This window comes from Fukomys damarensis, unplaced genomic scaffold (genome assembly GCF_012274545.1).
Source record: "Fukomys damarensis isolate Sample0158 unplaced genomic scaffold, DMR_v1.0_HiC HiC_scaffold_10, whole genome shotgun sequence".
Lineage (NCBI taxonomy): Eukaryota > Metazoa > Chordata > Mammalia > Rodentia > Bathyergidae > Fukomys > Fukomys damarensis.
Genome location: NW_022900922.1, coordinates 1,735,409 through 1,752,223, shown reverse-complemented (window position 1 = coordinate 1,752,223; position 16,815 = coordinate 1,735,409). Strand labels below are relative to the sequence as shown.

Sequence of the window (16,815 nt, the reverse complement as noted above, 5' to 3'; positions counted from 1 at the left end):
ATATACTAATAGAGAAAATAGAAAAGGTACTCTTTTATGAAAAAAACAAAATTTCATAACAAAAATTAGAGAATAACAATAATTAATACATTGTGTACCATAATCTTAAAAGAATGGCCAAAATGTGTCTCAGAGTACAAGTCATAGACAAAAGATTCTCTCTTACAAAAAAGAAACGAGCACAAGATAAAACAAATACTCTAAAAATTTTCAAATTTTGATGAGGAATGGTTGGTTTTTCATAGAGGCATGTTTCTGTATTAGTCTGGTTTTAAGTCTCAGTGTTTCATTTTTTTTTGTTTTTTTATTGATGCTGGGGAATGAACTCGGGTCCTTGGGCTTGCAGGGCATGCGGTGACAACACTGAGCTACATCTGTGGCCCTCTCTGGTTAATTTTGTTGGTTGCTGAAATACTGGATGTGCTCAGAAGATGACAAGATCTTACAATTTTGGGCAAGTGAATTCAAAGTTGTGTATAGAGCAAACAAAGGTCTACAGAAGGTCTTGTTTTATTATACAGTATTGTTTCTTTTTTAATAAAGTCTCAGATTACCCTATGAAGAATGGCTGGGAAGCAAGTAGGGAATTTATTCCTTTCTGTTCATCTGGCAAGAATAGTTTGCTTCACGTAAGTTGATTAATTACTGCTTCCAAGGCTGACAATAATAGTTTTTGTTTTGTTAAACAACTATAAATCTCATCTAATATGATCTGAATGTTAACAGAAAGAAAACCGTAAGTTAATATCTGTTACATTTCATTGCTTAAAAATAATCATTAGTCGTAAAGCTTTATTTTTACAAACATAATTTGATCTTGTGTAGCGGATAGAAGAAAATTCAGGGAATTTGTCCAGGCTCTGTTTACATCTGGCCTTTTCAAGAAGTGCCATATGCAATAATCCAAATGAATTCTGTTTATGGAATAAAGTGGTTGGAATTTATAGTCAACACTCAAAACGATGTACTGACAGCACCAGAGTGGCATATCTTTTTACATAGTCTAGCTTTTTCATAAATTTTCATTGAAGTATTTTGCTTTGTTTGTTTTGGGAATCACAGAGGAACAAACCTAAGGGACTTTAGGTACTGTTGCTGCTCAGCTTTTTATTTTTAACCCGGGGAGGGATATGCATGCCATAAGGTCTATTCTTTCTGAACCATTTTTCCTTAGTAACATCCTGACTTACGGTTTTAAATCATGGTTCAGACACTCTGGAATGTTCCTTATAATCAGTGGCTTTTACTAGATCTTTTACTAGAACAAGAAACTGATTGCTCAGATATTTTTCCTCATGGAGTCGTCTCAAGAACACTTGTCATGTTCAGGACTTTCACCCGGGTTACCCCAAGGGCCTGGGCTCAGAGGTCACGGTCAACTTTGGAGCTGAGAGTTCCTTCTTAGCTACTCAGCCCGTAGAGTAAAAAATTGTTCCCCTGTGGATAATTAATTAATGCTAATTGATTCTCAGGGCATTTGTATTTTGGTAAATTCTGTGACTGTCACTAGCGTTAAAACTCTGAAGGTGAATTTAAACTCCAAGACCTGAGTACAGTATATCCTCTTCCTTTCATACCCAGGGCATGGTTCTTAAATTACAGCAGGTAGTTTATGAACTACAGAGCTGAGGGCATCTGCAAGATTCGGGATCCACTCCTTCTCTGAGCACCTGTGGATGTGCCCTCCTCCCAGCTGAACATCTTGGACTTAGGGATCATGGCCTAATGCTCTTTATTTCCTCTCCAAATAGCTGGACTTACGCATGACATAAAGATGGCATTTGCACATGTGTTGTCAGTGGATATCTTGAAGGATGACTGGTGCACGTATCATCCTTCTAATTTTGTAACGTTAAACTATACTGGATATAAGTAACCTTCTTAGTTTGTTCCTAATGGCAGAAATGGATATAGAAAGCCTTTAGACCACCCTCAATTCAGTGCTTTGCTGCACTGTATGTTCTTAAAAATAAATATATTTGTCTATTCACAAAGTGTTTAATGGACATCTGCTCCATGCCACAATAACGGTAAGCTTTGAGAACGTCTGAGGAAGAGCGACATGTTCTCCTTCTCACGGACCATCCAAGGGTCGATGGTAAAGGATCAGTGTCACTGCTGATTTATCCGTCAGGGCTGTTCTGGCTGAAGGAAGGCACAAGTACTGTAATGTGTAATGTGTGCCAAGAGGGCGGGCGGTTAAAACAAGTACCAAGGATTTAATCATTCCACAAGGTTAATATGTATCAAAACATCACAATGACTCCATAAATATATAATATAAGCAATAATTACTTGGCAATTAATATTTTTAAAAATACTTAAGAAGGAGTTGAAAAATCAAATCAACTTACATAACCAATGTAATGAATTAAATTTCTGTATTGAAAGACAAAGCATCTAAAATCAAAGTTAGAGAAGAAAGTAAAGCTCTGCCAGAGGCTGTTTAAGAGATCATTTTAAATAAAATGCAAGGTCCGGTGGAGCGGGTGTTGAGGAGGCAGCATAAGTCACACCAGGCCGGAGAGTCACAAGTCACAGAGGCAGGCAGGGGTGGTGTGAAAGACCAAGAGGCCCGTTGGAAGTGGGAGTTGAAAACTGAGGCCCAGTAAATCTGGAGCAGGTTCTGTGATCTCAGTTGCAAGTGCTTCCTTTAGGATATTTATTATTCCCTATGAAAATGGGCCCAATGAATCTCCTTGAGTGTACTTGCAAAATAGGTATAAGGATAGATGGTTCGTTGAGCCTTTGGACATACCAGGTGTGAAGGTGCTTAGCACTGGTTTGGTAGATGGCCAATACGTAGTAGATATTTTAGAATAAGAACTTCAGTATCTGTATTTAGAGAAAAGATAATACGTCACTTCACTTGGGTAAGCTGTGTGGGGAATATTGATTAAACATCGGGCTAGTGAAGAACACGGAGTATTAAAAGAATCGGCAATCTGGAATCTTGTGACTGGCATCACAGCCACATCTTAATGTGATATTTTCTTTGCAGTGGTTCTTAATTTTTCTGAGAGTCCAAAGCTTCTGATAATTCCTTAAATCTGATGATCCAGTGAAGCTTATTGGAAAAGATCTTACACACACACACACAAACACACACACACACACAGATCTCTGTATTCGATTTTAGTTGCTCTTGAGCTGCATCAAGCCTATCAAAGTCTTACCATGAAAGTTAAGAATATTTACTTTATACAACATATGAATTGGTCAGACAGACTTCAGAAATGGGCCTGTCTGGGACTAGGGAATTGGATTGCCTATGGCCTTGGGTTATATAAAATTCCTAGAACTTCAAATATGGTCAACTAAGGAGCAGAGAACCTGAGAACGAGCAACAGTCAGTTGCAAAAGATGAGTCTCCGTCTCCATGTCTCTTTGGAGGATGCATGGTCACGGTCAGGGTTTTGGAGCAAGATTCCAAGTGCAAGTTAAAAGCCTAGGTTTCATTGGTGATGTGTTCCCGGAAATCTATTAGAAGATCTACGAGAGACTAGATCTCCAGGTTTCCCTAAATTTGAATTATTTTCTGAAGCACAAGGCAACCACTCTTGGTCAAGGGCAAAGTATAATTTATGTGAAAGGCCTAGCAGTTGAGTGTACAGCTAACAGCATGGTCAAATCAAGACCACACCGACCAACCTTATTCAGATGAATTCGGCCTTCAGGCAATAGTGAGAGCAGCCTGTGGAGCTCAGCGTGTAGAGATACAGGGAGCGTGTGTGCGGGGAGGTGAGGGAAGGCAGAAAGGTACTGTAAATATTGTTCTCCATTGTACAGGTGACCTTTTAACTTGGGTCATCCTCTTGAGAATACCACGTTGCTTGTACAGGGACCTCGAAAGTTATAACTAATTTAGTGATAATTAGTTATACCTACTTTAACATTGAATCAGTTTCATTTCCTAGTTACAGCCACTATATGACTTTCATAGTTGATTTTAGTTTTGAAATTTAAATATGTAACTTGTAACTTTTCTGTTAACATCTCTTAGCTTCCTTCTTTAAAATTAGCCTGTTTCCCTGTAGGAGCTTATCAGGGTGGGTGTGGTCACCCACCCCTGTTCTCAACATCTGGCCTCATCTTCCTCCTCCTCCGTCACCCTCTGCCTCTCTCCCTCTCTTCTCATCTGCCTTCTCCTCCTTCCTCTTTCTCTCTTAGTTAGCATTGAAGTCCTTGCATGTGTGATCTCACTGACTGGTCGTAAGGCCCCACCAGGTGAATACTGCTATTAAGTTAATTGTATAAGCAAGGACAAACACCTAGAGGAGACTAGGTGGCTTTCCTAAAGTTACCCAGCATACGTTACTATATGTGAATATATATAGGTATGTACACTCAGGACTCTGGAGATTGGGTAGATTATAAATCTTATGGGGGAGGTGGAGAAGCTGGAGACCCAAGACAGAGTGGCAGTTTAGTCCCAAGCCCATCAGCTGGGAAATCTCTTTTGCTCAAGGAAGTCTGTCTTCTGTTTTATTCAGGCCTTCACACGAGTGGATGAGGCCCCCTCTTGCTGTGGAGGGCAATCTGCTTTGCTCAAAGTGCTCAGATTCAAATGTGAACTTCATCCCAAAACAACCTCATAGAAACACCCCGAATAATGTTTGACCACATATCTGGACTGCAAGGTACAGCCAAGGAGACAGAGAGTAACCACCACAGACAGCCACGTTGAAACTGTCAACCGTGGCCTGACTCATTTAGTCAACTCTTTGAAAAGCATTTGGTGATGTAAATTTTTTTGCAAGCTTGACTTTTTCTTTTTTTTTAAAGTATACCTAAGGGAAAACATTGAGAGAAAATTGAATGGAAGCTCTTTTGCTCTAGTGGACAAAGTCCCTTTACAGCTAGAAGTTCAGCATAAAATCAAGAAAGAGACCTAGGAGAATGAAATGTTTAATAAACAAGTGTCTTTGCCTGTTGAACTTGGAGCCCTGGACTTGTGTGATACTTCGATTCAGTCTTGACAGTTTCTCTGCAGAGGGAGCTCATGGAAGACCCATAGGAATTTTTTCCTAGTGGAAAGGGGGAAAAAGTGATTGACTCTTTTAAAGGGATTCGTTAAAAGCAGGAAAACGTTTAAAACAGTAGCAGAGTTGTCTATAAGAGGTGTGATATTGGCAGCTAGAGAAGAATTGCAGAGAAGGTGCAAAAATGAGAGAAATTTCATATTTTAAACTTAGGGTATTAAGTTCTTCCAATAGTTTTACAGGTTATTCATCTTCTAGGGTTTTAAAGAACGTAGCATGCATTGTATTAGCTCTGTGGCTATGTTGTTGCAAATTTGATGCTTTTTAGTGCTGTGAGCTTCTTAGACCTTGGGAAAGGAAGCAGTTGGTCCCTCGGGGAAGAGGTGCTTCTGTGCAGTACTTGGTATTTGTTTGATCTCTGAGTGCTTCCCTTCTTTGAAATGAGCAGGGTCTGTGTTACCTGACAGACTATTAGTGTTAATTGTACAGAAGGAGACCTCCAAATGCATGTGTCTGTCTTACATTGTATTAAGGGCAGAGTTGGTTGAATGAACTGATCCTGGGCTTTCTGGGTTATGTAGTTGCGAACTAAGATCTCAGACACTTTATAAGCAATTAGAACAAGCAAATGCAAAACAGAAAGGCCTGTGTTGTGGTAATGAGTGTAATCATATCTTGATGAAAAGTCCACTTGAGGTTTTCAGCAGTGGCTTTTAATCTGAACGGAGCAAGTACTGTTTCGTCGCATAGTTAGTTAATAGAGCAGAGACCATTTAATACGTCAGTTCTTCCTGTAGCAAAAGTTCAGTAACTACCTGTTATGCGCCAGTTGTTCTCAGTATTGGGTATACACCTGTGAACACAACGGACATCAGCGGCCCATAGCCTTCTGTAGTTAGCTGTCAGGTGAAGTCTGCAGACAGACGAACTCACACATGTACTCATAACTGGTGTTAGGTGTATGGAGGCAAAGGGAGAGAGGGCATGTCACGTCCAGTTGTTTGTAAAAGGCTCATGCTGAATACTGCTCACCAAGTTAGAAGTATATTAGACAAAAATTAATATCCAAAGTATACGGGGAGCTCCTGAAAATAAACATTTTTAAAAAGATGAGCCTATAGACAAGCATACAAGGGTAAGCAGGGGGTTCCCAGAAGAAAAACCTGAATTGCTCTAATGTAATGATACCAAACTACCCTGATAATCAATGAAAAGAAGTGTTTTACATACACAAGATTGGTGAACACTGAAGAGTCTAATCCTATTAAAAAACTGGTGGTGGGGGGAGAAGAGGGAACTTCTATGTGCCGTTGATGAGTTCAGATTGTAAGAATGGCTTTGGAGAGCAGTTTGCCAATACGCGGTAAATCTTTGCTGTCCTGCTTCTAGATATTAATCCTAGAGAAATACTGTTATAAAAATGAATGGTGTCATTTCCAGCTTCCTTACTCATCCTGTCAGCAGCATTTGGTACAGTCCATCACTCCTTCCTTCTTGGAATATTTTCATCACCTGGTAATAGACTTACCTTAGCCTGTGGCTGTGCCCCTGGAGTCTAGATATTTGTAGACTGTAAAGCAAGTCCCCGCAGAACTGTGCTGTTGCACACTGGGATTAGGGGTAAATTCTACAACTTGTATCAGATGAGTTTAGGAAGAGGTTTCATTGGAAGAAAGGAGAAACGTACATAGACTTGGGTCACTAATTTAACAGGGATACTCCTGGGCAGAAGGGTGTGCACTCTGATGGAGAGATCTTCCCAGCTTGTGGGTTTTCCTTCTTGTAGGGTGGGCACGGACGAAAGCTTTGATAGTAGGGAATTACAGTTATTGCAGCACTGTGCCCACCCAAGTGGTGGAGGAGGTACCCTTCCCATGGGAAAGTTGAATGAGCTTGCCTCAGTGCCTACCGATGGGTCATGTCCCAGCGAGCTCCCTGTCCCCTGGAGCTCTCCGCCTCACTTCGGGTATTTCTCCCAGTTGCACCATAAAATTGTAGCTGACTGGGGCTGTCCATTTAAGTTGGTAGAATCCTGTCAGTGATGTCCGTGGCCTCCATTAGCTGGGAAGATGGGAATTGATCACCGTTCACATATGTTCTTTCCCCCTTTCCGTGCACCAGAATGTGGGATTGAGCCATCCTTTACTTAGAGTAAGATGACAGGACCCATGGGACCTGGGTTCCCAACACATCGTGTGAAGCACAACTAGGGCTGGGGATTTGGCTCAGTGGTTCTGCTTCCTTCCTGCCTTGCAAACACAAAGGCTTGAGTTCGATCCTCCATACCACACACACACACACACACACACACACACAAAAAAGCATAACTACCTGTTGCATTGGATCACCTACCTTGGGATTGTATCTAGAGAGATGTTTGGATCTTTATGTCACAGCAGCTGAGCAGTGACACGAGTCGAGTGTTCATCATAACCTGAACATGGGCTGAGGGTGTAGTTCAGTCATGCTGTGCTGGCCTGGCAAGTTCAAGGTCCTGAGTTCAATCTCCGGTACCAAAACAAAACAAACAAAAACCATGAACACAGGCAGAGCTTGACCCTGACACGTGCTTCTCCTGAGTCTGTCTCTCCTCGGTCAGAAGCCTGCCATTTGACTTCTCTTGTGCTATGCCAGCAGATCACATTGGCTTTGCTTTCATGACTTTAAAGACTGATTAAAATGAAATTGCCAGATAAATAGTTGTACATGTTTATGGGGTTCAATGCACTGTTTTGATCACATTGTAGCAAGATGAAATGAAGCTATCACATACGTTATCTCTCCTGCTCAGCTTGTGTGTGTGTGTGTGTGTGTGTGTGTGTGTGTGTGTGTGTGTATGTTGAGGATGTTAAAACCTCTTTTAGCAGTTTTTTTGTTTAATTTTTATTTTCAAAATTCTGGTATAACTGACTATAGTAAGTTCTGCATATTTATATTATAATATTTGATACATATTGACAAGTGCAAACCTCCACAAAACTTTCAAAATTGTGAATATATCCATGCCCACAAATTTCTTGAGTCCATTTATACTCCATCTTCCTTTCCTTTCTGTATCCTCCCCTGTCCCTGGTCCCTAGTCAAACTATGATCCCTTTTCTTATTAGTTTCATTTTCTAGAATTTTATGTAAATGGAATTGTACACTATGTATCATTTTGGGCTTCTTTCACCCAGGATAATTATTTTGAGAGCCAATCATGTTGCAGCATATATTAATAGTCTAGCATTTTAACGCTAGCCAGAATTATGCTATGTCAGCATACACAATTTCTTTTAGCAGTTTTGAAATATACAGTTCATTGTTATTAACCGAGCTCACCGTACAGTACAACAGATCATTAAAAATCGTTCTCCTTTCTGAGACTTTGTATCCCTTGGTCCACATCATCACCTCACCCGCAGCCTCCTGTAACCATCATCTTCCTGCTCCATGTTTGTTTTATGGATGTTCTTTTGGTAGTGCAGGGGACTGAACCCGAATCCTTGAGAACGGTGGTCAAGAGCTTAGCTGCTGAGGTACTCCTGCACCCCTGAGATCGACTTTAAGTTCAGAGTTCAAGCAGTTCTTCTCTCCCCTGGCACCTGTCTACTGATCTCTTGGCTGAGTTGTTTTGGTGGCCTCCTGACTGCGCTTCCTTACAGGCACTTAGTAAAGTCGTCGTCAGAGCAGTTCTTGTAGAACTTTACATCATTTTGCTTAAGCCATCAGCTGGCCCTTGCTTTTACTTACAGAACTGTGGAAGTTCTTATGTTGATCTGTTAGAGCCCTGCAGAGAGCTATGGGAATGTCCCCAGTGCAAAATGCTGGTAACGCCAAGTGCTAGCGAGGCAGTGAGACCTCACTTGTGTTCACGCTGGTGACAGCCCTGGCTGCTGCTTCTGATGGACAGCTGGCAGAAAACTCTCCAGGTTTCGTCAAGATTACATTGGTGCACATATCTTGATGTGAAGGTCTTTGCCTTATTTAAACAGGAAAAGCCACTTGAATGAAGTCCTTTTCAGTGAGGTGCAACACTTGTGTGAATTGTAGGAATAAAACATATGATAAAAAGTCAAAGTCCCAGAGCATCTGCTTGAGCCAGATTGAAACAAAAGTGTGTAAGAATCCGGCTTGAATTCTGAACTCTATGACCGTCTCAAGGATGCTGTTGTTCTTGTTTCTCTATGCTCTTGTACATAGTACAGAGAAGAAAAGCTCAGTTTGAATATGGAAGAAATCTAGACCATGAGAACTATAGAATGATCTGTGGTGTGGATTTTAAAAAGTAACTTTCTTGTACATTCATATCGATGTGACCATTTATAGTATCTATTCCCTTTTGATCCTGTTTTCATAGAAAACATCAGCCAGTGACTGGAATAATAATCTTTGTGCACAGTGTGCCCTACTGTGTTACGTGTTATTGCTAAATCTAACCCAGGGGATGGCATTTTGCTACCAAGTAATCAGTTTGATAAAACTGACAAGAAGCAGGCTGTAGTTAAAATTGAATTGGGTTCCTGAAACAGGATACATTAGGAATTATTTGCCATAAGTATACTCTGTTTTGGTACTAGTGTGCACCTGTTTCAAGATGTCATCGGGCTGGGGATTTGGCTCAGTGTTTCCGCTGCCTGCCTCACAAGCGCAAGGACCCAAGTCAATCCCCGGTACAAAAAAAAAAAAAAAGATGTGATCACAGTGACAAATGTAGCACTACTATTGAAGTTGCGGGGGGGCAAATCAGAGATTAGAAAGCTGTGAGCTCCAGAAATAATTTTTACTCTCATTATAAATTTTCAAATTAACGAAAAATTGCTATATAATTTTATGTCTTTGACCATAAGTTTGCACTCATGACTTAATGTACAGCTTTACTCAAAGTTAATTTGGGCTTGCAAGACATTTTGAGCTTGTAATAAAAACATTAATTAGTTTAAATCATTTTACATCTGCTCTTCTAAAAGAAAATTTAGTATGCGATAGAGACATTTGAATGCATGAAAGAGCAGTGATTGATTGCTTTACCAAGTGATGCTTCGCTTTTTACAGGGCCTGAGCTGTATTCATGAAAAGAGTTAGAAAGTTTGTACTTATCTTAGTTAATCCTTCCAACTGCCTGATGAATAGTTGTCATTAAAAGTCATAGCCTACCAAGTAATAAGCTATTTTCAGTAAAAAACAACTCTCTGGTTTTCATTCATAATATGGAAAAAACCCCTAAGTAAGCAATGTGCAGAATATTGGGTAGCAGGAACTTCCTTTTTAAGGATCCGTGTGAATACTGACCAAGGTTTTAATGATTATGACATAAGTATTCAGGATTCATGTTATGTAGCTTACTCTGTGGTTTACGAGACTTAATATTCTCCTTTTAACCTGATGTAATCACTATAAGAGTTCTCTGTCATTTGCTTCTAACACTCTTAGATGTCACCTTTGTTAAGTCCTGTTCCTTTCAGAACAAAATGACACCGTTCCTCTTTGTAATCATACAAGTGTATCATACGATTCACGGAATCTTGAATCTTTTCCTCCAATAGTCTATGAGGTATACTAACGTGTGTGCACATGAATGTGTATAATTTATATGGCATTTGGCATCAGTTATGTCTTCATTGGGATTGTATTTATTATTAAAGACAAGAATACTTTTTTCTACCTGTCTAAACACCAGTGGCACACTAGGCGGCCCATTGCACATAGTTGGAGTGTTTCCATCCTGTTGAATCATTTTATGGTTTCTCCTCCTTTTTCACAGGAACAATTTCGTTTGAGCCCAATATGAAAACGTAATGCAGATTCTAATTTCAAATTTTCCATAGGAAAAAGCTCTGTAGTCTTCTTCTTAGTACTGTAGTAGGAATAAATGCTCCCATTTATGATTCAAGATCTACTGTTTCTTCTTCTTTTGTTTAGCTAAATCATTGTTTAGAAAAGAGAGGAAATGCCCTTTCTGACAAGTCAGAGGCCACTGCCTAGCATCTCACTGGAAAGGTCCAGTTCTCCTGTTTGCCAAGAGGCATTTCAGTGGATTGAGCACCCTTACTTATCTTTGTTTTCCTCTGGAGAGACCATTACAGTGCTGGTAAAATAGTAAAAAATACGTAGGCCGACAACATGAAGAGCAGGGAGACCAGCACTGAAAGGAAACTTCAAAACGTTTTTGGCAGAGTGACAGCTGGTGGAGGAGGCGTGGTGTCTCTTGAATTATTGGGAGGGTGGCCACAGCCCAGGGGACTCACTGGCGTCTCTGGAGGCTAGTGCCTTTGAATGCTAGGTGGGCGAGGGTCCCATTCGAAAATCACAGGGCTTAATGGAATGTCCGGGGTCAGAACACTTTACATTCTTCACCCCTGCCACCACCCCCGCCTTGTGGTGCCCCTGAGGTCTAGACCGGAGTGTCCCTCAGGCCGATCTCTGAAAAATCTGTCAGAACTGTCCAGGGAGACCCACCGGTGCTAGTTAGAAAGTTAACCTTCCGAAAGGGATGCCACCCCATGTCCATTCTTTGAGTTAAAAGCCTGTGTTCCAGGACACACGTCTCCTCTGAGTTTTCTGTGGTCTCAGACTTAAGGCCTAGGACTGCTAGATGCTCCAGGAAAACCTTTGGTGTGAGAGAGCAGGGTAGAGAAGAAGAAACAAGCCACCTCGAGGAATCAGAGTCAAACCAGGCAATTGGTTCATTAATATAATACCTTCATTAGTATAATGAGAGGTTTTGAAAATGGCATTTTAAGAAAAAAGATCCTAGAAGAAAGGAACCACCAGAGAGCCAGAAAGAACCATAACAGAACATAAGGGTGACCCACAAGATATCTTCAAAGAAAGATTGGTGGAAAAGTGACTTGAGAAACTGGCCCCTCAGAACAGCAACAGAAAACCCTGTGTGTTTACTTTACAAGATGGAGCTCAGACCAGGCTGCCCTTTCTGGGGTGCCTAGAGTGTGTCCCACTGAAAAGGACCTTTCTCTTCCCTCTAACTCTTCTCTCGCCTTCCAGATGGCTGGAAGGCATGCTGTGGAGGGGCGTCTCTGTTCCCCGGGACATGAAAGGAACTGGAGAGTGTGGGCTGTGGCTGTGGGCCCAGTAACCCCAGCAGGGATCTACTGTCCGTGATCTGCTTGCCTGAGCCGCCCAAGGGGCTCTACTAAGGCCGGGCCCCCGAGGAGACCGGGTCCTGAGAGGTGGCTTGTCACTGGACTCCATATTGATATCACTTGGGACCCTACGTTGACAACTTCAGTGGTGTCTTCCCAAATTCTGAAAAATGATAGTAATCTTTTTCCTGTCACTTGAGACTTTTTTTTATAGCTTTCTAATCCCAATAAAGCTATTGTGGGATTTGGAACCATCTCTAAATGCCCTCACGAAAAGTACGCATTTGTGTTCTTTTTCTGAACCTTCAGGTCATGATTGCCTCCTTCAATCTAATGTGGGTTTCTCCCACAGATTAAGCATTATTGGGATAGAATTGGGACTCTTAGAAAATAGTGTTGAATGCTTATATAACTGAATAGAACTTTGAAAAATGTCCACGAGAAGGTAAATGCTTCTTGGGAATTTCTAGGAGTGTCTCTCTATAGATTGAAAATGTGGGCAGTGATTACCCTCTTGTGGATAAATTCTCTTTCACCTGAAACTGTAGGGAAATTCCCCCAAACACACACATGATAATTTCTTTCCTGACGTCAAGTTTGCCTTTGATGCTGTATTTAGGTGCAGGGCAGTGTAGGTTTTCTGACATGTAATGTGCGGATTGGCACTTCAGTTTGAGGAAAAGGATGGTGATCCTGAGGCCAGGACTTGATTTACATTTGAATGAAGAAGTCTCTTCTGGTTTTGAATCTTTGAAGACAGATGTACTAAGTAGAAATTCGTAGCTTTGAGTTTTCTCCTTACAAGTTTAAACGGATACGTGGAATCATGCCATTTAAGTTCTATTGCAGTGAATTCTGAGGAATTCCCAGCAAACTTTCATTGAACTAGAATTTTACCAAGTTGAATTTTGGCTACAATAAGTCCATAGACTGGGACCTCTAAATTTGTTATTCTCGGTTTTAATTTTATGACCATATTTACTTTAATAGGCTTTTTTTTGTTGTTGTAGTTTTCAAATTTAGAGCTTTGAGAACCAAATGTTGGCTGAAATAATGCTTCTTCTAAAATTAGCAACATTTCTGTGAAATGTTTCATCCCTATTTTTTAACCTAAAATGGTTTGTATACTTTTATAGCTTTCTAGACAACATCTTCCTTGAGAGCAACTCATTTGGATATCCCGTGGCACGTGAAAGGTTGCTTCCGAGTCTTGTGCAGACACAAGCAGCAAAAGTTACAGGAGCTCTGGAACTCGGTCAGGGCTCACGCACGTAAATTCCAGAGCCATCTCCAGTGCTCTCTTGCTAGGCGTCTGACAGTTGGAATAGTGGCACTGCACAGTGTCTCTGTGGGCGACTACTTGCAGATTTTAAAATTTTAACTTGCATGTGTACATATTTGGAAGCAGTCTTTAAGAGGAGAATTGATTTTCTCAGACTGGATATGAGAATGAGTGCTGTCAAACGCAGGAGCACTCCTTCCTTGACGATACTTCCGGCATGTAATTCGAGTTCAGTTACCCAGTTCAGTTCGGTATCTTGTCCTCATCGGAAACTTGGAGGTGGCCGGACCTTTGTTTTCGTGCTGGCTTCGTTAAGCCGCTCACCCGCTGCTTCCGGGACCTCCTTGTGCTGGGAATGTAAGAACCCCGGCGTGTGTTGGTAGAATACTCAGCAAGTGTGTTGCTCTTGCTGACCCCAGTAGGTCTGTTGTCCTCCCACAATGGCTCAGACCCTCGGGAACCTGGGTTAAGTTTGCCAAGGCTTTGAAGACCCGTAGTTTAGGAGAGTCATCAAGAAGGGACATTGCTCTTACCTGTGGGTCCTGAGCACTTGTAGGATGTTGGCCCCCAGGGGCCGATGGCTCTTTGTTTTTTGTTTTTCAAAAGATGCCCAAGTCCTGCGCTTCTGTTCACAGGGCTGGCACCTCACTTGCAGATGCCGCCACTTGGTATTTCTGTGGAACTGGAGCAGCCCGCTTTTGAATTCTTTCGTTACCATTTACACCTTCACAGTACTGCCAGATTCGTTGCATGCAGAGATCTCGTTGATTAAATGTCTTTGTCCACCTTTTCAGCTGTCCGTTCATCATTATTTTCTAGGGCTGCTTGCTTAAACCTCATCGCTGATTACGTTGTTTCTCCATTTCTCTTGGACTCGTCGCTCTGATTAGCGTGTATTGTTTTCTCTCACTCTGGGGGGGGGACCCCCTTCTTTCTTCCCCACTGTGTAAATCTTTTCTGTACATGAGAGCCTGGTTTTATTTTCTCACTGAAAATTTTCTCTGATTTCTCTGTCCTTCACTGATGTCCCTTTTTCTTAGAACCTCCTGAATCACGTGCTTTGTAATATCTGCTGTGGTGTTCCCGGGGGGTTCTAAATAGTCTGTCAGAGCTTAAGACCTCAGGTTCTTTGATCTCCTAGGTACCCAGGCACTTGGTAGGTGTTAAGTCACAACCCGTTGACATGTTTGTTGTTCCAATGGTAGTACTATTTATTTAAGCACTGTGCTTAAAATTAGGAAAACTGTTGAAATTATACCAACATACAGAAAACTGCAGTGATTTTAAGTGTATATACTATTTTACTGATGTGTTGAAGTTTGTTTTGTTTCCTCCCTATCTTGCCAGCAATCAAAGAGAAGTACACAGACTGGACAGAATTCCTCATACGCGATTTGACTGGCTCTCGGACAGCACCTGCCAACCTCCTGGAAGGTGTATGTATTGCTATTCTACATCTATTATATCTCTGAAGCATCCCCGCCCCGTGAACTCAGACCTAATGGCACCTTTGCATATATCCTTCTGCAGATGCATATTTGTACACAATATCTTTATTCAAGTAGCTGGACTTCCTGTTTGTACTGAATGGCTTGGGCGACAGGAGTTGAATGTCACTAACTAAATCTTCCCCTGTCGCTAAATGGGAATTATGCTCTATGTGAATGCGTTTTAAAATTCTCTGTAAAGGTATCTTCCCATTATCCCAGAGGTGTAAGCCTATCTCCTGTATTAGTGATTGTAAACAGAGTCTTATAGAGTATCTTTGAATAGGCAATGACTAAGTGATAAGTACTGAGTGTCTTAAGAATGTCTCTGAAGCCAGGGATTTAGCTCAGTGGTGCTGCCGCCTGCCTCACAAGCACAAGGTCCTGAGTTCGATCCCTGGTACCAAAAAAACAAACAAAAAGAATGCCTCTGAAAAGGGGAAAATTTAATGACCAACTGGCATTAACTGGTGCAGATTTTAAGTTATTATTATTATTACCTTCTCAGAAATAGTATTGATACTTCAGAGTACACCAGCTCACTTAACAGCTTTTGTTTTGTGACTTTTTAATTGCTGCTATTTTTAATTGTTAAGTCAACAAACCAAAATGATGGTTGTTCACCTTTTCAAAGGGACACATTTTCATATTATGCTAATTTATAAAAATATATTTGCCTAAAAGGCTGGCTGAACAAACACCCTTTTCATGTGTCAACGTACATCAAGAAAGTTCCTTAGGAGGGTCAATAATGATGTCCTTTCCAAGTCAATTGCTAGATTAAGTGGATAATGCAGAAATAACTTTCTGTAGTAGTCAAATTTCACTAACCGTAAGTGTGTGTTAGTCATCTCATCTACACAGGGTTATACTTGATTTACTGAATCAAATTACCAGCGAGTCTTGGTTATTAGAGAATTGGCCATCATGAGATGAAGGTCTCTTGATGAGTCATGGTTTAAATCTATTGCCCTGTATTGGATACATCTCTCTATTTGAAAAGTAGATATTTTGCTACCACATATTTTCTAGCTCCAGGCAAATTTGGGTATTCTTCTTCTTAAAAGTGTACTTGTGCTTTTTTTTTTTTTTTAAACAAATGCAAGTTTACCTGGGAAGGGTGATTTGTTTGAAGCCTAAACTGTCATTTTCTGTTTACTTGTGATGTTTGTTGTTGGGTACAGCATTGGGTACATTGATGTGTGTGAAGGAAGAAAGGGGAGGGAGGGCAGGGGGGTGACGGCTGCGTGGAGGAGGATGGGGGTGGTGGGAAACACCAGACTGTTTGCCAATAGCTTGGATGATGGTGTGAAAAAAATATTATCTTCTGCTGTCATCTGTTTCCATGAGAACCTTAAAAGAAAGTTTAAAATAAGGAGTTTTGCTTCTGTTTAAACAGCCTCTGCGAGGGAAAGGCCCTATAGACCTCATTACAGTTGATTCCTTAATAGAACTTCAGGATTCTCAGAACCCTTTTCAGTACTGGATAGTTAGTGTGATTGAAAATGTTGGAGGAAGATTACGCCTTCGCTATGTGGGATTGGAGGACACTGAATCCTATGACCAGTGGTTGTTTTACTTGGATTACAGACTTCGACCAGTTGGTTGGTGTCAAGAGAATAAATACAGAATGGACCCTCCTTCAGGTAAGGGCCGAAGACCTTGCTGTTGTAAAGCATTTAACTAAAAGAGACGATGTTTTCTTGGTTGTGTCTGTGGTTGTCTCTGTGGTATCTTTTACAACCGAGTATGTGAATTTTAAACTTGTTAACTCCAGCATACTTTGTGTAGAGATTAAAATCTGAAACTTTAATCAGCAGCATTCTTAAAGGAGAAAGTAATGTTAGAAGACTTAGGGAAGTTGATTTACTTCGTTAGAATCACTGGTTCCTAAATGAAAGACACAGTAGCTTGGGCTTTGAACATATTTTCTGCCTTTTAGGGATTTTGATAACCTTGCAAGTAGGCTCCCTCTGCCCATC

General features: G+C 41.0%; 1 protein-coding gene across 10 annotated transcripts in view; it reads left to right on the top strand.

Annotated features, from left to right (window-relative positions):
* The window catches only part of Sfmbt2 (Scm like with four mbt domains 2), a 219,667-nt gene that overhangs the window by 89,836 nt on the left and 113,016 nt on the right, over window positions 1-16,815 (top strand). For 7 of the 10 annotated variants that reach the window (XM_010621393.3, XM_019207097.2, XM_010621390.3 and 4 more), the window contains exons 5-6: window positions 14,694-14,782; window positions 16,233-16,479. In XM_010621393.3, the coding sequence (XP_010619695.1) occupies window positions 14,694-14,782; window positions 16,233-16,479 (336 nt within the window). Of the gene's footprint in view, window positions 1-14,693; window positions 14,863-16,232; window positions 16,480-16,815 lie in introns of those variants that run through there. The other 3 variants (XM_033761812.1, XM_033761813.1, XM_010621394.3) reach the window with 3 other exon arrangements.